The sequence below is a fragment of the Dendronephthya gigantea genome, unplaced genomic scaffold (assembly GCF_004324835.1).
Source record: "Dendronephthya gigantea isolate DGI-Jeju-01 unplaced genomic scaffold, DenGig_1.0 000018F, whole genome shotgun sequence".
Taxonomy (NCBI): Eukaryota; Metazoa; Cnidaria; class Anthozoa; order Malacalcyonacea; family Nephtheidae; genus Dendronephthya; species Dendronephthya gigantea.
The window spans coordinates 1,595,939-1,622,228 of record NW_021163028.1 but is presented as its reverse complement, the minus strand read 5'-3'; the positions used below and the strand labels follow the sequence as shown (position 1 = coordinate 1,622,228).

The 26,290-nt window shown below is 36.6% G+C and overlaps 2 protein-coding genes across 2 annotated transcripts; both read right to left on the bottom strand.

The window, feature by feature from the left end:
- Positions 1-10,098: 10,098 nt before the first annotated feature.
- LOC114520919 lies at positions 10,099-11,300 on the bottom strand. The gene has a single exon (XM_028541269.1). The coding sequence runs from the start codon at positions 11,151-11,153 to the stop codon at positions 10,290-10,292; it is 864 nt and encodes a 287-aa protein (XP_028397070.1). The 5' UTR covers positions 11,154-11,300; the 3' UTR covers positions 10,099-10,289.
- Positions 11,301-11,578: 278 nt separating this feature from the next.
- LOC114520810 (two pore calcium channel protein 2-like) lies at positions 11,579-25,807 on the bottom strand. The gene is made up of 28 exons (XM_028541142.1): positions 25,650-25,807; positions 25,494-25,543; positions 24,872-24,948; positions 24,347-24,412; positions 23,739-23,856; positions 23,079-23,195; positions 22,911-22,979; positions 22,623-22,660; positions 22,239-22,311; positions 21,843-21,896; positions 21,613-21,733; positions 20,383-20,448; positions 20,127-20,191; positions 19,577-19,686; positions 18,871-18,949; positions 18,459-18,545; positions 18,152-18,271; positions 17,994-18,050; positions 17,868-17,909; positions 17,111-17,169; positions 16,795-16,891; positions 16,120-16,191; positions 15,876-16,023; positions 15,113-15,183; positions 14,925-15,007; positions 13,906-13,987; positions 13,515-13,592; positions 11,579-13,207 (listed from the first exon to the last, which is right to left on the bottom strand). Exons 1-28 carry the CDS (start codon positions 25,732-25,734, stop codon positions 13,034-13,036), a joined length of 2,358 nt encoding a protein of 785 aa, XP_028396943.1. The 5' UTR covers positions 25,735-25,807; the 3' UTR covers positions 11,579-13,033.
- Positions 25,808-26,290: the final 483 nt, after the last annotated feature.

Sequence of the window (26,290 nt, the reverse complement as noted above, 5' to 3'; positions counted from 1 at the left end):
ACTAACCACAAATCTTGTTTTGAGATTGATCTTTTAAATGAATTCAGTTTTAATCCATTTTCTTTAAACAACACAGTGACTGATATTAGTGATTTAGATCCTGATAGACACTTCTATGGCCAATACACAAACCAGGCTTGCAAGTATTATTTGGAGGACGACTTTATCTCTAAGTACACTCAATTTAAGAACGACAACTATTTTTCCCTTATTCATCTTAATGCAAGAAGCTTATCTAAAAACTTTGATAATATTTTTAATTAAGTCTTTTAAATTATGAGTTTTCTGTAATGGGTATTACTGAAACCTGGCTATCTGATTTGAATTCCAACCAATATAATATGCCAAATTATGAATTTATATCATGTTCTCGTGACCAACGCCAAGGCGGTGGTATTGGTCTTTATGTAAATCAAAAACATGATTTTACATACAGAAACGATCTAGGCATTAATGATGACGATATCTGTCAGTCGCGCTTCATTGAACTAACACTAGCGAATAAAACTATTGTTATAGGAATAATATACAGACCACCAAATGGTAATTTAAACAAATTTTTAGAGTATATAAACAGAGAACTTGATTTGCTTGACAAAGCAAATAGAACAATCTACCTCATGGGAGACTTTAATATTAATTTGTTAAATGCAGAAACTAATACCTTTTCTGCTGATTTTATTCAAACTTTAACGTCGTATACTCTTTTATGCCGACAATCACCAAACCAACAAGAATTACACACCATACTGCTACATAAATAGATAACATATTTACTAATGATTATCAACACGAACATTTCTCTGGTTTATTACTCTCTGACATAACTGACCATCTACCAGTATTCCTTATAATTGAATTGTATACTCAAAAGCAGGAACGTGAGAAAACCATGTACAGACAAATAAATGACACAAACTTAAATAATTTCAATGAAGCCGTGTCTTCGACCGATTGGACATCAGTATTCAACTTAATAGATCCTAACTTAAGCTATAACTTATTTTCCAACAAATTTTTACAGTTATACAATAACCATTTCCCTTTAAAATATCATACAACAAAATCGCATAAACCAAGGAAACCTTGGATTACCACAGGACTAGTAAAATCAATTAAAACTAAACATAAATTATTTGCCAAGTATTTAAGAAATAAAACTGATGCACATCATCGGAAATACAAAACTTACCGGAATAAATTGAACAATCTTATCAAACTTTCGAAGAAGATATTTTATTCAAAAAAACTTGAAAACGTGAAGTGTGATTTGAAACAAACTTGGAAAATTCTTAAAGATTTAACCAACACTACAAAACAGAAGTCCAAATACCCTAAATCGTTTAAACATAATGACGACGTCATATCTGATCCTACATTAATTGCTCAAACTTTTAATGACTTCTTTACAAATATAGGTCCTACTCTTGCCTCAAGTATTTTGGACCCTGGTTTGGACCCTACTTGCTACCTCACTGGCAACTATGGCCAATCTATGTTTTTTTTCACCAACCGACATTACTGAAATAAATTGTCTGTTAAATAACATAAATATAAGTAAATCACCTGGTCCTGATGGACTACACCCCAAAGTGATAAAAAATGTAACTCAAATTATTTCTCCTATCCTTGTACACATTTTTAATCGTTCTATGGAAACAGGTGTTATTCCTGAGGCTCTCAAAATTGCAAAAATAACCCCTATCTATAAAGCTGACGATCCTATGGAATTTTCCAACTATCGCCCCATATCAATATTGCCCATCTTGTCAAAAATTTTAGAAAAAATTATTTTAAAACGGTTAATTGATTATCTAAATGAACATAATATCTTAAACCAGTCGCAATTTGGCTTTAGAAAACACCACTCAACAACATTGGCTCTTGTTGATAGAATTTCTAACTCTATCGACAAGAAAGAGTGTAGTATTGGACTATTTGTAGATTTATCCAAGGCATTTGACACAATTGATCATAACATTCTATTAATGAAGTTATCCCACTACGGCATTCGTGGTTTACCACTAACATGGTTTACTAATTACCTGGCAAATAGGAAACAATATGTCAATATCAACGGTATATGTTCAGGTATGAATGTCATTCAGTGTGGTGTTCCACAAGGATCAATATTAGGACCAACCTTATTCCTTATCTATATTAATGATATTCTCAATAGCTCAATGCTGCTCAAGTTCATATTATTTGCAGATGATACTAACATTATCTATTCAGAAAAATCTTTAACTTATTTGGTGGAGAATATGAACTCTGAATTACAGAAAGTATCGATGTGGTTTAAATCGAACAAACTTTTATTAAATCCCAAAAAAACTAAATTTATCTTATTTACTTCTAAAAATAAAAACGTTTCTGCGGCTAACGTTAAAATTTACATTGATGGGATACAAATTGATCAAATCATTGATCAGAAATTTCTTGGAGTTATTATTAACTCTCGACTGGATTGGAAAAGTCATATCAATCATGTATGTAATAAAATGTCTAGAGCTATTGGAGTCATAAACAAAATTAAGCATTTAATCGATGCACAAGCCAGAAGAACGTTATATTGCTCACTTGTATTGCCTTACATCAATTATTGTAATGTGGTCTGGGCCAACACTTACCATTCTAAGTTGGATAAAGTGTTTAAGCTACAGAAGCGTATTGTCAGAATTATTGCTAATGTCGGTTACTTGAGTCATACACAATCACTGTTTTCGAAGTATAAAATTCTTACAGTTTTCCAATTGAATCAATTACAGATGGGTGTTCTAATGTTTAAATGCATGAAACTAAAATCTTCACTTCCTGAATTATTTCGAAACTGCTTTATCTTAAATAGTGATGTTCATTCCTATAACACCAGAAGTGCTCGCAAGATACACATCATCCAAGCAAGAACTAACACTAGAAAATTTTCATCTTTTTTCAGAACAAGATCTTGTAGTGGTGTGGTCAAGATGTTAGTCTCATGTGTTGTCAGTCAAAGGTTCGAATCTCGTTTTCGTTATTAATAAAACGTGGTAAGGTTATGGTGAATGAATTGGAGTAGGCTTCCAACAATCACCAGTTAGCCTTGTGGTAAAGTAGTGGACTGTCAAGTACAAGATCGTGGTATCAAGAACAGTATGGTACGTTCCTCATGGCGGTGGAAAGAAAAATTAAAAAATGGTAGGTATGTTGCTCGGAGGAGGTTTGTACTCGATTAATTTTTGCAAATCAAAGTTAATCTTTAGGGAAATTAGGGGATAGATAGGATGAATGAGGGGTATATGAGTACAAAAAAACTTAAGGAAAAGGGTATAGGTGAGAAAACACTATATAAAATGTTTAGATCTTTTTGTACTCATTTAAACCTCTTTACCCCTATTTATCCTCCTATTTACTCCTATCTATCCCTACTTTTTCCTATCCTCACATACCCCTAACTATCCCCTAACACAATTAAATGTTTGAAGAAAGGCTTGCTTTGAAAGTCAGAAAAGCCGGGGGAAAGAGAACCCCCCTCAGTCTACTCCTCGCCCAAGGCGAGGGCATATTCGCCCTCTCGCACTACTCCTCTCACACTCACATATTCTCACTTTATTACCTTGTTCTTTTTCGGTTTATCCAGGGCTTGAACCGTCGATTCTATACTTGGCAGATCATCGACTTCACCACTACACCACCAGTTCTTGTGGTGAAAGCCTACAGTTTTTTATTTTACTTAATCCTTTTTGGAAGGATCTTTGATGAAATAGAAGAAAAAAAACATTCCCATCTGGGTAGCATCTCAAATGAATAACAATTCACTTTATTTTGTCTTTAACGTTCATGATTTATTTTTTCGTCGAAAACGCACACAATATTAACCATTTGTGTTGAAATTACAGTTGTGAAGTGCCCTAAAGCAGTACTTTCGCAATTCCCATAAGTTAGTTATATGCGTCCCAAATGAAGCTAATGGTTACGGTGCGATTTTTTTGTATTTTTAATGAAGTTTAGTCAAAGGAAAGTACAAAAATTAACAATGCATTTTAACAACTGCTTGACGACCACATCGTTTGTCGATAAGCTATTGTTCTTTATTCTAATTAATCCTTTCTTCTAAGAACTTTTAAATGAAATAATTATGAATCGTTGCCGTAATATTGTTGACCTGCTGTTTGTTTGTTTGTTACCGCGGTTAACTGCAGAAATTGCGCTTTTGAACAGAACTTCTTTTTTCTTAGCGTATTTCATACTCGATGGTTCGTCTCTTTATACAACAAAGTTTTGAATTAGATAGTCAATGTCTGTTTAACTGGATATTTCAACGCGATTTCGGATGCAATCTACGAGAGTACAAGGTGCTTGCTCCTTGCCTCATGACTATACGTGTTATACGCATTGAAATATACATTCTTAATTCTTAATTGTACTTTATTCTTTTAAACCTATTTTGAAATGCATTGTTAATTCTTGTACTTTACTTTGACTTCGCTTCATTAAAAATACAAAACAATCGCACCGTAACTATTAGCTTCACTTGCGCCGCATATAACTAACTTTGGCATGGAAAGACAGTGCTCTAACTTAAGACACAGACATGCTTTAAGGTTGTGTGCGTTTTAGACTCACTTTTTTCACTTTTTTGAAATTCTCCGAGATTTTTTCACGAGAAGTATTTTGTCTTGGGCTTCTGTGTCTGTCTTGGGCTACCCTGTGTTGAGACAAGTGACTGGTAAGTTCAGAGGTAGTGGTTCAATCCTGTTGAGGGTATAAAAGACGTTTAATAAATCAGTAAAATTCTAAATGCTCTTTAATCACTTCATTTCCTAACTGAACCAACCATTTAAGCTTATAGTATATGCAGTGAGTGAAAAAGGACACTTTACGGTTATTAAAATACTTTAACGCTATTTGAAAACGATAAAAAATCAAATTTAGTATACAGAAACACTGCGCAGTCGCAGTGAACGAATATTAATCCCACAATCACCACATTGAGCAATGTCTTATATATTAAGCCTTCGGAATTCGAGGAAAGGTTCTTCTCAACCTTGCTTATTGCCAGGTTTGATTATAACGCCACCATGGTGTTAAGTCGATGGTTCGAACCCAGTACCTCTGTTTTTCGTTATGTGCTTCGCGAAAAGGATAAAGTAAATTAAATAACAATAGCAATTCCGCGCAAGATCTTGTAGTGTTGTGGAGAAGACAATGGTCTCCCAAGTGGTAAATCGATGGTTCGAATCTCACCTTAACCGTTTTTCAAAATATTGACTTCGAGAAAAGAATGAAGTACATTAAATAACCATAGCCGTTCAGCATAAGATCTTGTAGTGTTGTGGCGAAGACAATTGTGTCCCAAGTGGTAAATCGATGGTTCGAAACCTACCATAACCGTTTTTCATTATGAACTTCGTGAAAAGGATGAAGTAAATTAAATAACCATCGCAATTCAGTACAAGATCTTCTAGTGTTGTGGTCAAAATGTTAGTCTCATGTGTTGAGAGTCAACGGTTCGAATCTCGTTTTGGATGAAAATTTTCGTTATTAATAAAACGTCATAAGGTTATGGAGAATAAATTGGTGTAGGCTTCCAACAATCACCAGTTAGCCTTGTGGTAAAGTCGTGGACTATCAAGTACAAGATCGTGGTATCAAGAACAGTACGTTCCTCATGGCGGTGGAAAGAAAGAAAAAATGGTAGGAATGTTGCTCTGGGGAGGTTTGTATTCGATTAATCTTTGCAAATCAAAGTTAATCTTTAGGGAAATCAGGGGATAGATAGGGTGAATGAGGGGTATATGAGTACAAAAAGACTTAGTAATTGGGCGGCCTCGGCTGCCGGGGGGTGGCCTCGGCTGCCGGGGGGTGGCCTCGGCTGCCGGGGCAAGGAAAAGGGTATAGGTGAGAGGGCACCATATAAAATGTTTAAGTCTTTTTGTACTCATTTAAACCTCTTTACCCCTATTTATCCTCCTATTTACTCCTATCTATCCCTACTTTTTCCTATCCTCACATACCCCCAACTATCCCCTAACACAGTTAAATGTTTGAAGAAAGCTTGCTTTGAAAGTCAGGAAAGCCGGGGGAAAGAGAACCCCCCTCAGTCTACTCCTCGCCCAAGGCGAGGGCATATTCGCCCTCTCGCACTACTCCTCTCACACTCACAAATTCTCACTTTATTACCTTGTTGTTCTTTTTCGGTTTATCCAGGACTTGAACCATCGACTGTATACTTGGCAGATCACCGTCTTCACCACTACACCACCAGTTCTTGTGGTGAAAGCCTACAGCTTTTTATTTTACTTAATCCTTTTTGGAAGGATCTTTGATGAAATAGAAGAAAAAAAACATTCCCATCTGGGGCTCGAACCTCCGCCCTTAAACTTTGAGAGCACTGCCTTTACCAGTAGACCACACGATCTTGCGATGCAAGGCTGTACTTTTTTATATTACCGAATACCTTATGGGTAGGATCTTTTTAATGTTCATGATTTATTTTCTCGTCTAAAACACGCACACAATTGTATCTTATGCGTAGCTTGTAACCTAATAGTAGCCATTTGTGTTCTGGCTAAAATATCACATACAGGTATCAAGTGCCTTAAAGCTATATGTTTCCATAAGTTAGTTGTTATATGCGGCCGAAGTGAAGCTAATGGTTACGGTGCGATTGTTTTGTATTTTTAATGAAGTAAAAAAAAGTAAATTAGTTCAGTTCAAAAGCGCAATTTCCGCAGTTAACCGCGGTAAAAAACAAACAAACAATAGCAGCTCAACAATATTACGGCAACGATTCATAATTATTTCATTTAAAAGTTGTTCGAAGAAACGATTAAGTCAAATAAAGAACAATAGCTTATCAACAAACGATGTCGTCGTTAAGTACTTGTTAAGACGTTATTTTCAGTGCAAAGTTTCAAGTATTAGATTAGCGTATTTTATATTCGACGAACCGGCTAGACAAAGCGGCGAAGAACAGTCTTGAAATAAATATTCAATGTCTGTTTAACTGGATATTTGCTTATTTGCAATTTCAGATGTAATGCTTGTTGCCTCTTGACTACACGAGTTATACATTTATCCGAATTCATATACATGGGAAACTCATCGAAGACGGGAAACTCGTCTGATGTGAACCCCACACACGGGTTTCTCGTTCCAATTTTCCCGTCGAAATTAAGAGACGGGTAATTTAGACGGGAATCCCGTCTGGAAGAAAAAGTCGTCTTAAAGTCGCATTTAGACGGATCAGTAAATCAGACAAAAGTTTCAGAAATATCAGCACGATCAAGGACGGAACAAGGCAACGGAAAATAAACACAATTATTATCGTAATGATTACGCATTACCCGAACCATGCATCACCGTATAAATTTTCCAGATCCCAATTCACATTCAGACGGGTTTTTACGGCTATCAACTTTCCAGTCTCAGTAAGATGAGTATTCGGCTTTTCTTAATTCTTCTACTTCACTTTGAATCTACTTCATTAAAAATACAAAACAATCGCACCGCAACCATTAGCTTCACTTGGGCCGCATATAACTAACTTACTGGGAAGATAGCGCCCTAAGGCACTTCATACCTTGTATGTGATGTTTTAGCGAGAACACAAATCGCTACTATTAGGTTACAAGCTACGCATAAGATACAATTGTGTGTGTGTTTTAGACGAGAAAATAAATCATGAACATTAAAAAGATCCTACCCATAAGGTATTCGGTAATATAAAAAAGTACAGCCTTTCATCGCAAGATCGTGCGGTCTACTGGTAAAGACAGTGCTCCCCGAGTTTAAAGGCGGAGGTTTGAGTCCCAGATGGGAATGTTTTTTTCTTCTATTTCATCAAAGATCCTTCCAAAAAGGATTAAGTAAAATAAAAAACTGTAGGCTTTCACCACAAGAACTGGTGGTGTAGTGGTGAAGTCGATGATCTGCCAAGTATACAGTCGATGGTTCAAGCCCTGGATAAACCGAAAAAGAACAAGGTAATAAAGTGAGAATTTGTGAGTGTGAGAGGAGTAGTGCGAGAGGGCGAATATGCCCTCGCCTTGGGCGAGGAGTAGACTGAGGGGGGTTCTCTTTCCCCCGGCTTTCCTGACTTTCAAAGCAAGCTTTCTTCAAACATTTAACTGTGTTAGGGGATAGTTGGGGGTATGTGAGGATAGGAAAAAGTAGGGATAGATAAGAGTAAATAGGAGGATAAATAGGGGTAAAGAGGTTTAAATGAGTACAAAAAGACTTAAACATTTTATATGCTGTTTTCTCACCTATACCCTTTTCCTTGCCCCGGGAGCCGAGGCCGCCGCCCAATTACTAAGTCTTTTTGTACTCATATGCCCCTCATTCACCCCATCTATCCCCTGATTTCCCTAAAGATTAACTTTGATTTGCAAAGATTAATCGAATACAAACCTCCCCCGAGCAACATTCCTACCATTTTTTTTTTTCATTTTCTTTCCACCGCCATGAGGAACGTACCATACCGTTCTTGATACCTCAATCTTGTACTTGATAGTCCACGACTTTACCACAAGGCTATCTGGTGATTGTTGGAAGCCTAGAACAACTTATTCTCCATAACCTTAGCATATAATATTAATAACTAAAATTTCCATCTAAAACGAGATTCGTACCCTCGACAGTCGACACATGAGAACAACATCTTGACCACCAGACTACAAGATCTTTTGCTGAAAGGCTATGGTTACTTAATTTACTCTATCCTTTTCACGAAGTTGATGATGAAAAACGGTTATGGTAGGATTCGAACCATCGATTCACCACTTTAGAGACAATTGTCTTCACCACTAGACTGCACGATCTTGTGCTGAACGGCGATGGTTATTTAATTTACTTTATCCTTTTCACGAAGTTCATAATGAAAAACGGTTATAATGGGATTCGAACAATCAATCTCCTCTAAACACATGCCAGAACAAAAGTTCTTCCACAGAATCCTGCCAAAAGAGTAGATAACGATGATCGGTGTGTGCCTGTGGTGTATGAGTTCAAGAGTTGTCGGCTTAGTATATACGACATTGCAGGTGGTTATTGTGGGATTATTACTCGTTCACTGCGACTGCGCGGGGTTTATAAATACTTAATTTCACTTTTTCTCGCTTTGCAATGTCGTTTAAGTACGTTTAATAAACGTAAAGTGTCCGTTTTCACTCACTGCATTTACTGCAACCTAAAACCGGTCAATTTTTCAACAAATGAAGTGAATTAAGGACATTTAAAATTTTCTTGACATCATGCAATAGTCCACACAGTGCACGAATGACCACGTGCATACATCATGTGCGTAGAGAATTAAAGACAGTACACTTGCATGCACGACGCATGTCTGTAAGTTGCAATTAGCATAATAAAAAAAGGCCCAGATAACGTTTCGAACCATGGTCATCTAGATTGCGAGAACGTTGTCTTCACCACTGGACCACCAGCGCTTGACGTTCAAGGCTAGGTTTACCTCAATCCTTTTTTTAGGTGAATAATGAAAATCATTCTTCCGAGGATTCGAAATACCGACTTGAATGTTGCGAGACCATTGCCTTCATCACTACACCAAAAGAGACCTAATGATTCACAGGTTCGTTTTTTTATCTTACCTAAATCTATTCTTTCGGGTGGTAATGATAATTGAACTTCTATACTTTTTAAAGTACGATGTGCTTCTGAATTTCGCGATCGAACATTTAGGTTCGCAAGGCATCTAAATGCGAATATGAACTGTATTGTTTATGTTCAGAAGCTCTATATTAAAGACTGGCACGTGCGCCGGAGTTAACGCCAGAACAGGCGTCTTGTTTCCTTTTAGTAGTCGTAGTTTTGGGCGACAGAATTTGGCATTTCTACAAGTAACCCAAAACAACTTCATTTTGACCGAGAAGCCCTGGGTTACACGGTCCAGTGTCCAAGGATGTACATCAGTTGGCATGCAGGCGGAGTGAACGCCTTGAGCAGGCGTCTTGTTTAATAGAAATTAACTATTGTAAAACGCCAATTGTTGCTTGGAAAATATTTGGCTGGGCTAATAACTATATAGATTAATAGAATAATTAATTCAAAGCTAAATACTTTTTCACAATTTTGGTAATACCATATATGCCATGTATAATTTATTTATCCACGAATAACCTAATTCACTGGTGAAAAAATGCAACTTTAAAGTTCCTTAATTACAGCATGTTGGTTAAAACGTTTTTGTGAGTTCTTTAAATATTTTAAGTATATAAACAAATGAATATTGTTACAAGCCATTATTATACATCACTACTAAAGTCTTGATTAAATTCATGCATGGATCAGAGTTTTGTCACATTTTTCCATACATGTGGCTGTTGAATCATTTCTGGCAAATATGGCAACATCTTCTTATACACCAACTTCGCCATCACTTCATAACCAGATTCCGTCAGGTGAACATCATCTTGCCAATACTGCTTTCGCTTTTCTTTGGTCATTTTTTGATAGTCCAGTTCCTTATCAAAATCTGCTAAGATCAGCAGCTCTCTAGTATTGGCAACTAAGTTCCGAATTTTTGAATTCAGGGATTCTCGGTTAACCGAAAGAGACTCACAAATAGGCATCTTAACCTCACATTGCCGTGTTATTATGGTGCCAAGTATCACCATTGCATGTGTCCGAAGGGCTATCTCACACAATTTCTTAATGTTCCCAAACAAATTGTCGATGAACAATGAGCTATTGGCATATAACTTCTGAAAATCATGATAGTTAAAATATGCTGATAAGTCATTGGTGCCCATCAATATGACCACCCATTCATATTGCTTTGTTTTTAAAGCAGCTTTTAGCCTTGCTTGGGCTCTTCCTATGGCTTTGTCACCATTCAATCCTTGATTATCGACGATGAAGAAAACATCTTTTGAGTGAAGCCTGTTCAAAGTCTTCATCAAACTTTGGGAGTAGGGGTAATACACATCTTTTGGGCCACGTTTTACTAAACCTTTAGTTATGGAGTCACCAAATGCGAGAATGTTTGTCCTCGGTTTACGTGGCGTCGTAGTACAAAAGCTGCCGTTGCAAAGACTGTACCAAAAATACACAACAAGGCATATCAACACGAAATCGGCAGCAAGAAAATAGAGGCAATATCTGCTGATCGTTCTTGCATAAGGCGATGATCGAATACTTTTCACAGACATTTATACTTTGGCTTGTATGAACCCTTACATTCTTTCACCCGACACGGTCGAGTTGTTTAACTTGTTTTCCGACTGTAAACACAGCAGTTTATTTATACACTGAGTGGTTTATTACTAGAGGCTATAAAGTCGAGGAATGCACATTTCGACGCCATCTTGAATTTAGTATTTCCACAGTTCCACTGTGTAAAATTCACATTCCTTGAGTCAATTAACACGTCACCGCAGGAAATATATAACCAACAAATAACCAACATACAAGTTACAATGTGTCTCATAAATGAACTCAAAAAATTTTTTAACAATAATATATCAAAAGGTATTTAAAAACTAAGGCGACTACTCAAACTATTAAAACTACTTTTTAAAATACTAATCATGATTCATGCGAGAGAAAAAAGCTATAGCGAGTATTGTTGCGGAAAAAATCAGGTGTAGGATGGTTTTTATAATTATTTTCATATGCTCGTCTAGTTAGTATATTTAGTATATACAACGATTATTATTTACAATTATTTATTACAATTATTTACTTTCACTTCACCACATGCTTACTCAATCGGGACGTCCTGTAATATAATAGTACATGTATTGGTGTAATTATATTAACCAGAACATTTACGTTATTTAGATTTTTACATATTTGACAATATCAATATCAAGGTAGGGTGAAGGAAAGTGGGAAATTTTGTTAATTAATGATTCACTTGCTTCGTATACCCAGGAGATATTTTAGGCAACTTCTGTCACATTACAGCCGCTATGCTGCTAATTTGAATTTCAAACGTGTCACCCTGTAGAACACCACATAATTTTGTATTGTTTTTTATTTGACCTAATCCTTTTTGAGGAATTTTAAATTAAATAGTAATTTGGTTAGGAAAAAATAGCGCCCCTGCCAAACAGGATTCGATTGTGAAACTGTACTAACATGCCAAAAATAGCTTTAAGTTCTTCCTGTGCTTTCTAACAATTTTTAACTGAGGTTTTATAAGTTTGGCAAAGGCCATAACAAAGTGCCACAGTTTTTTAAAAAATTAAAAACAGGGGGGAGTGAATGTTGGAGCGTTCTCAATATTGAACCGTGTCAGTGGTAATTACCATTGCCAATTGGGCCCATATGTTTCATGCTTCACTTTTTTAGCCCAAAACATTAGGAGCAAGTCCTCCAGGAATTATTATATAGCTCAGTGATCTTTAGCCGCTAGTTGCACGAAAAACGAACGCTATGGTTGCTAAAACTCTAATACAACTTTAGTTCAATGGTCAAAACCAGGTTACCCATGGAGTAGAATTGTAGAAATGCTGCCTAAAAGCACGTTAGTGTTCGGCTTGAAGCATTCTATGCGTGCATCCCAGTATTTTGGATGAAACGTTTTCTTGATGTCCGATAAATTGCTTTAGTACATCGCTCTCGCTCAGTCTAGGTTTTAAAAGGTACTCGAAATTAAAAATCAATACATAATTTTATTCATGTTTGTCCCATAAGGGGAAAATTTGTTAAAAAATGTGGTTATGACAGTTTTCGTCTTAGATTTACAATTTCTTTTTGAAAAATATTTTACATAAGTTCATTTCATGATGATTTAAAGGCCCTGTTACACGGTGCAACTCGCAAGTCGCAATGCAGTTCTACTATAAGAGATGTAAATTAGTGAAGAGTCTTCAAAATGTGAGTGGTACCCGCGTACCCGCAGCTTTTTTCCAACTCTGGAGCATAGCGCATGTTTTGTTGCTAATATGCATGCTCATGCACGTTTCCATTCAAGTAAGTGCATAATTTCCATGCACGGAGGTGCGTGGTAACTGGAAAGTTTGCATGCTCCTGAAATACAACATTCCTAACCCTAATCAGAATCCTAATCTCAAAAAGATGATCACTAAAAACTATAGTTACTAGAACTTAAGGAAGCTGTTCTCAATAAAGTTGGATTAGAGCGAAATGTAAAACCATGATAGACCAACTCTCTCATCACATCTTCCTCCGAAGGTTCGTTCAAAGTGCCGCCAAACATTTCATGAACACGAAACGATTTCCTTTCGACCATGAAAGACTTAAGTAAGAAATAAGAAAGAAGTCAACTTCAAAGCAATTCAATACAATGCTGCTCATGACTCAGTCGCAGATTAATGGACCCGTTGCATAATAGACCAGATAACCCAGATCATAAGTTGGTCATTTATGCAAGTGGTCCATTCCGCCGTTCAATTTAACTTAACAAAAAGTAAAGGTAAGTATTATCAAGCACTGGGATATTTACCCAACTAAATTTCTGGCTGAAGTGACTGGAAAGGCTCAAGCCACAGTCAAAGTATACGGAGAAGATAAGGGGTTTACTTAATTTGAAGGTTATTTCCTACCTGAGTTAAAGATCTGGGAACATTTTGACCACGAGCTCTTTGAGGGTCTTGTCTTTCTTGCCAACGATCAATGAATACCTATATGAAAAATATACGGCAATAAATCGAACCAGCAACTCTGCCACAAAACTGATATATACTGGATTGCACGATATCACCTATAAACGTTTTGAACTACAGTTTCAAATATTTTGTAATGATTGGTTTAACAATTGAAGCCATCGTGCATATCATGCACCAATAATTCAAGATGGCGAAATACTCGGTGAAGATATTGCATATTTTTTAGGGAAAAGATAAAAACCAAAAAAGATATAAAAATCTGTAAAACAATTTATAGTAATATACAATTTATACAGTTTTAATCGCAGAAGACAAAGCATATACTTACATCCAGTAACAGAGCAACAAATAGATTGACACAAATTATGACTGATATCAAATACCACGCCACGAAAAACAACTGTGACCAACTGCAAAAAAATTTGAAAAAATCCTTTTCAAAAGCAGGCAGAAAGCGAAATTTAAAAATGCATACATTAAAGCCCAGGAAATTATTGTTGGACAAGATGTGAAAGAACGATTAGCTAAACTTCTACGCTTGTTAAATAGGTTTGATTGCATGCTCTGTCGATTTTGCGAACAAGAAAACGTTATTTTATAACTTGGCTTCAAATATGTTTGATGTCTCGATGTTTCTACCTAATTGCCTTCGTCACGAGAGTTAGTATGGTACTATATAACTCTATCTCTTCGTCAGGAGAGTTGGTATGGTACTATATAACTCTATCTCTTCGTCAGGAGAGTTAGTATCATACTAACACCTATAGAATCCCTAGGTCGCAACGTCGAAAAGTGTTTTTGTCTATTTTAGGCAGTTGTTATACCACATTTGAAGCGAAGTTGTTATATTGGAACATATGTTAATTTTATCTCTAGTTTAAGATGTTAGTTTTGTCAGCATGGTGAAAATTTCAATTGTGCACTAAAACTGAAAAAGAAGAGTAACGAAAAAGGTAAACGAAAAGAAAAGTAATTTACTGATGTTCTTTTTAATTATAACTTCGAGCAATTTCCTCGCCTGATCTTAAGACTTTGTGCACATGGTAATGTTTTCGACCGTTTTCATTTTCGTTTTCATGCCAAAACTGCTCCAAACACCGTCGGTTTACATGCAATAGAAATTGAAGCTCCTTGGATCGTGTGGATAAGGCGCCATGCATAACGATAAGATATATATGAACAAAAAATTTTTGAAAACGCTCAAAAACCGACGCTCGTTTTGACAAATTTAGCTATATAGAGCAAGGCTTGAAAATTTATACTTTTTCGCGTGTTCGAAAACCTGACAGGTGCCGATAGTTCGAACTTAATACGCCCGTCAAAAGGTTCTTCAGAATCGTACGATACCTTGTTGTGTAACGTGTATATGCGTGCAAAAAGATGTGCCAGTTATTGACAACCATTGCATCCCATAACACCACCAGCGAGGCCTGGAAATGAACGGGAAAAAATACATATTAATTCATAGAACAGGGAAAACACCAAGAAATGATTATGAGTGTAAAAAAGTTAAAAGGCCAACGATGTTTTCTTACTGCAAAATCGTTAAAATTATTCGCCCAATACTCAAGTTCTTCGTATGTACCACACTTGAAGCTATATGAAAAGATACAAACACAATAAAATGTTTAGCCCGGAACACACGTAAAAACGTATAACGCAACATTTTCATTTTTATCGTTGTTATAGGCGATATACATAGATCGAGAAGCAACAAAAAACTAAGATCAATGCAAGAAACCGTTGAGAGAGAGCACTGAAACAAAATTATACACGGCAAAAAATTACTCAGGTTGTCGCATCAAGAGTGAAAAGCGTTGTGCTGCACCCCATGAACAAGTATTTAATAATATGTTGTTGAACCTTGTTGAACTATCCATATGTTGTTGCAACTTTCTGACATGATTGCCAACAAGATACAACAGTATTGATTAACACGAATTGTTACAATGCTGTTCAAATGGTGCGGCACAACATTGTTAACTCCTGTTTTGAATAACTTGCATCAACACGATGATATACACGTACACTTCTGTAACTGACACTGTTTGGTAGGTGTTTGTCCCTGCATATATTCATCTTATTGTCTGTGCATGGTGAACATGATAGGCTTTTGAACTATATATATGTATATAAATCCATTCACATGTATGCACTCGCAATTTTTTCCGCGATTTTACGAGCGATTTTCTTCGTTTTAATGAATGTGAACGAGCAATGTGCAAATAAGGGCACATATACATCAGAGCACCCACAACTGACCACTGGTTGACATCTATCAGAAGACGAAAATCGCACTAGACGTCGCAGCAAGTGTATAAACGGGTCTATAAACTGAAATCGATACTGATACTTGCTTTTCAGTAGTTGTGTTTCCATTTGCTGGAGGCGGTATGGCATTTTCAAAAATCATCATGCCAAATATCGCGAAGGAGTAGTACACTGCCTGCATAAAAAAATGCGTTCTTATGAAACATGGGTAAACCGGCATAAGTATATATGGATAATCCTTCAAAATGTTTTATCCGAAGAGTTTATGTACCACAATAACACCACCAAAAGGTTTCAAATTTTTCAATAGATAGGCCAGGGTGCTTGTGATCATCGAGAGAGACTAGAAATGAAATGAATAAGAGAAATTGTTTCAACATGCGGCCAAATTAGATTGAAATTATCGTCTGGTGCGTGTTTCAATACCTAAACCAATCCTGCATAATTAGCATGTCAGATGTTGTTATTTGGCGTTTGTTTAATTAATAGCCTCATATTCGTTGTGACTACTACCAGATTCCACTACTGCAGCCTTGAGTTGCGTATGATTTCTACTGGAAATCAAGACCCTTAAACCCTTTATGCCACATCAAGTGAAGTGCCACAAAGTCTTCATTGATTTACCCTCACCTATTCGCAGAGATTACCATCCAAAATACACATTAACTGCAGCTCTTGTCAGCTACCTCCGTAGCTCAGTGGCAAGAGCATTGCATGCACCCGGCAACGCAAAGGTGTAGGCTGGATTCCTACCAGAGGACCACTAAGTAGTTGATATACATTTTTCTAAACTGCTCCAAGCTTGAGTTTGCACGAGTTGTGTATCATTTCCAATCAAAATTAAGATATTCATAAACTCTTTAGATCACAGTTTTATCTCATCGTATGGGGCTTATGAGTGGGCACCAAATACCACATGTTTTATAACTAATCATTTCGCATATACCTGGATACTGAAGATAGTCCTCACAAGGCGAAATATAATAAGCACGTTGACAATCTTTATGACGTTCCACGTCGATTTATCGCTATTGCCGTATCGTCTAAATGAGGCAGAAACACACGAATACATTAGCATCCGACACAATGTGTCAGAAATACTCACTGAACAAGTAGAATGAAATCAAACACAACGACCAGAAATAACATCTTATAGGAGTAAAACTGCAAAGTTTGACTGAGCAAAGTTAGCTAATTTTTGAATATTGAATAAGAATGTTAATTTCAAACTTGGCGGGCATGCAGAGCAGGTTTTCACTCACTTGTGAAAATTTGTTTCCATTGGCGAACCGTACAATGAAATGTCAATAATTTGAGCTATCTGGGAATAAATAAAGACCGTTTTGAGAAAATGTTAGTACGTTCACACACGCCTACAGTATTTTAGACAAACAACATGCAATAAAGTATACCGAACTCACCACTAGCGCAAACGTGATGCACCCATCAAATATATTTTTCTGAAAATAAGGTAAGATAACATCAGATTTGAATTGAACAATCCGAGATAAGCATTTCTATAACAGGCCGAATGCTGGGCAGGAGCCATATACCTTATGCGATACATATCGTTGCCAACCAACTGCCCAAATTTTGAGACACTAAAATATAAAACGACAATTGTTAATATTCTTTTACTCAATACAAACGCTCCATACAAGAACTGTTCTATACAAAAATATAGGATGACACAACTGCTGCTATATGAATAAAGGAAGACAAAGACGGATATATTAATTGAGAGGCTGCTGCATTAGTACAATGTTTCAGAGGTGCCTAAAGAGATCATCGGGGGTTTTAGGTTGGATAATTCTCCATAGCCGCCTTTCCATCCTAAATTCAAAGGCGAATAGTTAAAATAATAGCTTTTAAACATTGCTGTGGAAGTGTTTAAACGTTTTAACAAATCTTTGCACCCTCTTCCCGAGTGCAATTGGAATGCCCTTCTCCCTCTCACCCTGGGTGGAAAACAGCCATGCAGATGAGAAATAAGCATTTGTGTTTTTGAAAGGTACCTACTTGTTCTAGAAGGTAGTACACAATAAAAAAGAAGTCCGCAGCCTAAAAAAGAATGAATCAGAAGGTAAGTAGCATATACTGAATGCCATGAAGGTTTGAAATGAAAATTTGAATAATTCTGCTCACAGCCAAAGGGGAGTGAACGTCGAACGTATTTCGTCCAAAATGCCGGGAAAGCTCCACCTAGTTTATATAGAAAACAAAATATTTTATGGCAAAGCGATGCTTTACGATCAGACCAGCACACGTCGTTTTAAATTTGGAAAATATTTGCAGGTACTCACAAATATAATAACAACATTTATCACGACAACCACAAGACCAAAGTAGTTGAAGAAGTTGTGTATAACGATTTTCTGCAGTAAACGAAGATGGCGATTCGTGCAACGACTCAGCGGTGGATGCTGTGAAAAAAATGGGGGGAAAATTTGGAAACAAGAAATTTGGAAGCTGATTATATACCTTGAAATACTCATTGACAGAGACAGGGGTGAGCCACTGAGCTCACTACCCATTTGTGAGCAAGAACTGAATAGGGTCTCGGTGAGTAAATGTAGAAATATTTACGTTGGCATGGAATAAACCACAAACCTGGGTCCTTCGCTGTCCTGTGACCGAATCAAATAAATCTTGAAACTGTTTGGCAGTCAGCTCACCGCGACGATTGCGATCTAAAATCTTATATTTACAAATACGAATTCATGGATTACTGCATGGGATTGTAAATAGAAACGAGTATTATTCAACATAAAGAGGCGATATCAGGGCGCATGAAAATTGTGCGTCAACGTGAGAAGTTGTTTGGCAAGGGTGTATAGACAAAAGCTATCGCGAAATCAATATATTGGTGGATATAGTTTCTAGTGAAAAATATCCACCGTACGTCCTATTTAACATTGCAAAGGACATTGTGGCACAGCCCCATCAGGCATCAGCTTAGTTTTCATGTCATCTTTATTATTCATATACTAAATCCGTGTATGCAAATATCTTCGATACTTACGTCCCATATAACGTCGATGTTTTTGCGCCCAAAGTCCACCCTTTGGATCAACCGTCGCGTGAGCAAAGTGGATACGGTACTAGAAGGTAGTATACAGTGTGTCAGTTACGACAATATTCCTCCGTCGCTAACTTTATTGCAAAGTGCAGCATATAAGAGTGAATAGAGGCGCCCTATTCACCGGATAGAGACTTTTCCAATTAACCAGTTTGTGATTCTTCCAATTAACCAGTGCTTTGAACGTTACAGAATGTTAAATATTGACCCAACAATGAGTAAAGGCTGTTTTCCACTTACACATTTTTCATACGCACGTACACGCACGTAAAAGTCTAAATCCTTATACATGTTACCTTTGAAAAAGCTAAGTGAATAAATCGATTTCTGAAAATTTTAGTATGCATTAGTTATTGACCTAGATGTTAAATAATAAAAGTTAAAAGCATTTAAAATTTTCCGTACGTGTACGTGCGTATAAAAAACGCAGCAAAGTGGAAAAGCAGCCTTAAAGCTATAGAGAAACAGAGGAATACTTCTTGCAGGAATAGGGAGGTTATATTAAATTCAAATTGTATCAGATCGCGGGCAATTTTAGAGCCAGAAAAAACCTTCGAACAACCGGCCCAAGAACATCAATGCAGTGCTCAGCAGTTGACCATGCAAGATCCGCAGCATACCTTTAATCCACAGTCAGAAGGGCACATACCTGCTTTCCATCGAAGAACTAGCAACATGTTCAAAGGATCTCTCCCTCAAAACTTCAAACGCAGCACGAACACCGGTTCGCAAGCGGAAATAGCTCGACTGTAGTGAATTCTGAAAAAGATGCATGGAAAATAAGTTTGCAGATTTTTCAAAAGAAAGCTGCACCGCACTTAATTTCCAAGATTGCCTGTTCTACCGCATGTAAATAACTATTCGACCATTTCTACTACATCTATCTAGTTTGTACTTTTAAACATAATTTATCTTGTATATTTGTAACATTCATGTAAAATTATATCTCTATTTCCTTGAAGGCCATGCAGTTAATGCACGTTGCTAAACTTTATTCTATCTATAACTCTATCTCTATCTCTGTCGTTAGTGAAACGTAGCTACTTTTTGAGACGTCCTTAGATGTACTTTTTAATAGCGAAGCCCAAAATAATCCTGCGCGGGGCTTCTATATGAAATTATATACCTTGTTCTAATAAACAATATCTACTCGATGCTTTTCTAGTATCGGGGATTTTTACTTATATAGCTTCAAATACCTTCAGATAACCTTGGAACTGCGAGTACACAACTGCTAGTAGAAGATTCATAAAGCAATATAATCCTGCCGAAAGAACAAGATTCAAATTATAGTTGTCAGTGTACTATATAAAAATTATAGGCGCATAGAATACACAACTGTTGGAAAGCACAGCGAAATTCACAGTTGTTTTCTAGTAGCTATAACAGTCTAAAGTCTAAACAGCAACAGTATACGTGGTGTAAGAGAAGTACAGAAAAATTGATCACACTCACCAATAAAGGTAAAAATAATAAAATACACAGCGTACAATCTGTTGTGTTTATATGCGGGCATCATTACTAAAAAAGAAACGAAAAGATAAGGATAATCTATACAAGTCTAGCTTTATGCAGGAGTTGTTGAGTAAGAGCTAATGATTTTAAATTTGGTTGGCTAAATGAAAGAGAGAAGTCCGAAAAATCAGAGAAAGAATGACGAAGACGTGACATATGCGGTTGTCCGGTGCACGGCGAGATCGATCCAGCGGGTATAACCGTCTTGGGGCAATCGCTCTAGAATATCAAGTGAGATAAACGGAACCGGTTCTTCTATGGAAACAGCACATTAATAAAAGAAATCGAACGCCATTCTCAATGTTAGAAGCATATATAATGTGATGTAGATGTGAAGGTGTTACAAGTTCTTTAAGTTTAAAAGAGAATGAGGGCTAATTGTCTTTTTTGTAGCTATAACACCTTCTTTGTAAATAGATCGCTTTCACGATGTCATTCACTGCGTGTAAACCCCCCGCCTGTGTAATTGTTTGTGATCTGTTAGTCAGATGATGATCTTGCAAAAAAGTATTACAACTCGCGCTTATGCTCTTGGTCTAATCGTGGTCTAATCCACATTTTGGATTCCTCATGATGCAATTTTCGGATTTTGCTTTGTCATTTCAGTTTAAGGTTAAACTGGTTTTTGGCTATAGCTTAGCTTATAGGTTTATATGCCACAGCTTGTGGAGGATAACGCTGTATTATAGGGGTCAGCGGAAGAAAGATCAAATACCGCCTTTTGATTAAATACCGCCTTTTGAGGAAAAAAGTTGAACGAACCGTTTTAAGTTATACCTTAACTAACAGTCGTATAAAAAGCATGCTAGTAAATTTTTTAATTCAATTCTTAATCAAAATATAAATTCATTTTTGATTCAAAACAGAACGTTGTTCCACAAATACTTTGATAAAAGAAATGATATGGCCGCGGCCATTTTGAAACAAAATTTCCAAAATGGTGGGCATTTAGTTATTCAAGTGAAATGATTTCAAAATCTGTCGAATTTGCATGAAGTTCATTTACGTTCATAAAAATATATTCACTAGCCACTGTACTCCGTCTGCATGTGAACTCAGTAAGGCTTTAGGCTGAAGTCTCGAGATAAGCAAACATTTGTTTATCCAGTCTGTATTGAAGTTAAATACGGTCCCAGTTGAATAAATAAAACAAAATATTAATGATTATACCGTCAGGATTGTTGGCCGTGGTTAAAAGAACGAGAAGTTTCATCAAACAATCAACAAAATGACTGCCAAGGTAACTATGGTGTCGTACATCAAGAATTTTGCTACGATTGACTACGGCATTCTAGAGATAAAAATTTTAAAATCGTTGAAATTAAAATGGAACGTTGCATGTGGCTGGTGCCGAAAATGATCGAAAAATTTTACAAGCTTCGGAGAATTGTGCAACATACCCCACTATTGGTCGTATTGGTCAAATTCGCCATCATGCCATTCTTAAATGAGACCTGCAGGAAAATAAGAAGATATAACATTGTGTTCAGGATTGGCCTCAGAGTACTGGGTAGGACCGTGGGAAGCTATTTTTGGTTGGGAAGCTGCAGTAATGCTTTCGGCGCCCACCTGTCCCATGCAGAAAGGAGAACCAGCGAAAAGGCTTCTGATCAGTGAATATAGGCTATAGGCTTGTAATCACCTCGCCTTCAGCGACTAATTGTTAAACGTTTCCCCCTTGAATTATCATGTTTCCCATACGCCACAAAGCGGATGGTTGCAAGTAATGGGAATCCCTGCTCGGTACTATGCTCAGCAGTTAAAAACTTGACTCAACTAATGACATGTGTGTGTACCTGAGAAGATGAAAGCAGCAACATCCCAAGAAAAGTGAAGATGACCAGATGTAAAAACAGCAGAAAAAATACACTAAAATAGAGTCGTTAAGAGACTCTTTAAGTAGAATCTTGACTCAAATTATTGTATTTCGCACTGGAAATTCTTTTCAAAATCCATATTAAGGAAATATAGTATATACATAGAGTTGAAAATAGTATGGAAGTTTAAAATATCCATACTAAGGAAATGACTATGGATATAGTATGGAAACATTATAGATGTTGAATATTTCCATAGTGTGGATTTTGAAAAACAGTTCCATGCAGTGAATCGATTTCCCGAGATGAAGACGAAAATAGGTACTACACCACTCTCGAGATCAGCATCTCATTTCAACCAACCTTAATATCTGTGGGACTGTCCTACTAATGGCCCTAACCTAAAAAGAAAAAAATAAAGAGAGTCAATTTCGCGCGAAATACATCTACATATAGGTCATCCACATTCACAGAAGCTTTCGACATTTTGAATTATACGGCATGGCAACAACCTTTTTAAATTTCGAACAGTCCACAGCTGTACGAGCGTATTTTCCTGCTGTCAGAAAGTGGAACAACGTCCGATCTTTCTTTATTTATTTTCTAATAAGAATATATATATAGGCTCTCCTTGTAGAAAAATGAACTTACAGTCTTCTTCATTAGAGAGGAACTTTGCAGAAGAAAATATGGTCTCAAAATACGACGAATTCGATATCTCTGGAAAGCAACGATTGCAAGAATCAGAGTGAACGCTCCCATGCAGAAATAACCGCTTCCATGCACGAGTTATATGTTTCTCGTCATTCTGCTTCTCACCTCGTTACAACCGTAATTTATGGTGACCAACCAATCAACGAGGGAAAACACCAAAACGAACACGTAACCCCAGAGCCACTTGCTCTTTTGGACTTGCCTTTTGCCGAACAAAATCATCTGAAAATAGGTTGTAAAAGAACTGATCAGAATGGAAAAAAAGGCTAAGGGAATGTGTATACAACCTGGATCCGGGAAACTTCGCAATATTCGAGAAAGGTAGCGAATTGATTTAAAAGGGAACCCCCATTCCATAGTGGAAATAGATTGTAGCGTACGCAACATAAAAATTCGGGCTGTCAAATCATAGCTTTCTAGCTCTAGTTCGATACACGGACACATGAACACGTTATATACACATGGAACGGTCAACACTAGGCGAAGAAAAATCTCGGGCTAAAACTACAGGGTAATAAAAAGAAAATGAACTTGATGTTTTAAAACTTCAGGCAGAATCAATGTTTTTACATGAAACGAAGAAGTTGCACAAAAATTCACCATCGTCATCGAGTTGATTTTCGCCGAAAGACAACATGGTTGCTAATTTTTTTTTTCTCGTTTCTATATACTTTAATTTGACTATAAACTTTGATCGTAGACATTTATAAGCATAAAATAATGTGAGCTGACGAAATGAATGGCAAATGAACACTGCCGCTATACCTTGAGACTAAGATCAACAACGTAAAAGATCAAACAAGCAAATTCGATGCTCTCCGTGACACCACATGGAACGTTCACCCTTTGGTTGTCAAAATTATGTCGTGGGTCAGATGACCACCTAAAAAACACCCCAGTTTCCTGAAGGATTTATTACTCAAATTATAATCCTACTTTAATGCTTGGTTGTTACACCTGGTGAGTTAACTGCTTGTGTTACAGCCACATGGAATGCAAATACTATATTGTTCATGCACCTTTGCATGCACTGGTATATAAGAATTTTGCAGGGTTATGCATACACTGCATATGTTACAGGCCTGAAGCCTGTGGACATTGCTGCAGAGTGCTGAACTCAAAAGACAGATGACTTTGCTATCGCCAAGTGAGAGGGATCTCACCTCCCAAGGTGAATTCCTCACAGAACATGCATGCAAAGAAATCAAATAAAATAACTACATTATAACATTGTTAGCTTAGTATGCTGGCTCCTGTGTGTGGTGAGCCCAAGTAAACAACTTAAAAAGCTAGCTTTTAATTGCATGCCTAATATTCCAAACTTGGAAAGTTATGAAGAATGTAATTACAATAACATTTCTGAAATAACTTACGACAGAGATGACGGTGGTTCCACAAATGCCAGACATAAGTTGGTAAAAATGACAACACTCAGACTCCTGCAATTTAGATAATAATTAATTTTCAATATTCAGATGTTGACAGGCCGGAGTATTTTTGGGAATGTATTACATTCGTCTGAAGGATGAGAGGCAGAGTATATCATCCACATTGTGAACCAGATTTGGGGAGGTTAGCAACTGGTGCAAAGTTTTCAAGTTGAAAGGAATATTAGAGGACAGAAGGTGCAATGGAAGGAATCGAATCAAAGGATTTCAGTAGACCCAAAAATTTAGTCTTCACACATTGAGTTTTGAATGTTCTTTTGATTTTAAGTGGTCTTTGAAAGTAGCAGAGACACTTAAGAAGACTGTAGCATAAAAATTTTTAGTTTTAGAATAATTAAAACACATCATGTATGAATTCCTCCAAATTATCAAGCTGGCTCGATCAATTACCTACTGGACTACTTTACTATAACAACTTCAATTAAAATAACAGAGAAGTTTGGTACCAACCATTGAAATGAATTTGAATAATATATTCGGTATAATCGTAGGGATCTTGCATCAATTTTGTGATGAATTGATCGGTACTTGAAAAAAGAATGGAAGACTAAAAATACTATCTCTACTTTATAGTTTCACTGATTCCAACCACATTACTGGAAAGGTATCCAGAAACTTTACTAATTAAGGTACTAAGGTACTAATTAAGCAACAGCTGGTACACTTGTTCAATTATGTGAGGACCAATTTCATTATTTCTATGACTGTTAAACACTGCATCTTTTCCCAAAAGAGAAAGCATTTTTTATACAGATTACCACAGACAGTGGAAATATCAAATTTGTGGGGCAAGTGTGAACCATCCTAAAATAGACTGTGATACGCTGGAGCTCATTCTAGACATGTTCCAATTAAACAGTCAATTGCTTATAAAAGCTAGCCATACGACTAGTTCAGGATAAAATATATCAATGTTGCCCTAGATTTTGCAGCCTGGCAAACTCTGATTTTACACATGATACAGTGACTCTGCACGTTCAATGTACAAAACCACAAATGTACATAATTGTGTACATGTGATTTATTGTAGCCATATCATAACAAAGGGACGTTTTTCACGAAGCTATCATACTTTAAATGCATCTTCTATGAATATAGCAGCTTGAGCTAATGCGAGTTCATCTAGAGAGCAAAATAAAATAAACAAAATTAACATTCTGAGACCTCATCAGTACGATTTCCAGGATTCAAAAATCGAACAAAAGCGATCGAATGCTTCATAATATACCTCTTTCGGTTACAGAATCTTGTCGCAATAAGCTATAGTCACTTTCAGATGTAAGTTCTTCAAAATCTGGAATATTTGCAGACATTTCTCATATTTTTTCATGTGAAGGGTGTTCAACGCAACAAAATTTACAATTTTGCAACATCTTTCGTTTCAAAATAAACACTATGACGATAATGAGGATAATTTATTTCGACAGCGGGAAATTACAAGACTGGGGACGAGTATTAATTTGATTAGTTAATTCTCATTTTCAGAATTTCAGAAGAGAAATGCTGCCTGAAAGTGAGAGTTAAAACATTATAATCTGTTCACTGTTCGGCTTGACAATCTCGGTATACGTTCCGACGGGAATTCTCTATAAAACGTTAGTAATGTCCAAGAAACGAGACTGCGGTTTTTGTTAGATTTATGTTGAGAGACCGGCCTGTACGAAGGCTGTTTAGCTCAGTTAACATATTGCGCTTCACTTTAAAGGTACTATATCGTTATTTACATGTGCCTAACGCGGAAAATGCAGTTACACCACTAAATACTCCTATTTCAATTCAAAACATGACCACAGCGACTCAAGAATGCGGAAAGTGCAGGTTTAAAATGAAAAACATGCAGAAACCCTACAACTTCGTACCATCTTAAGT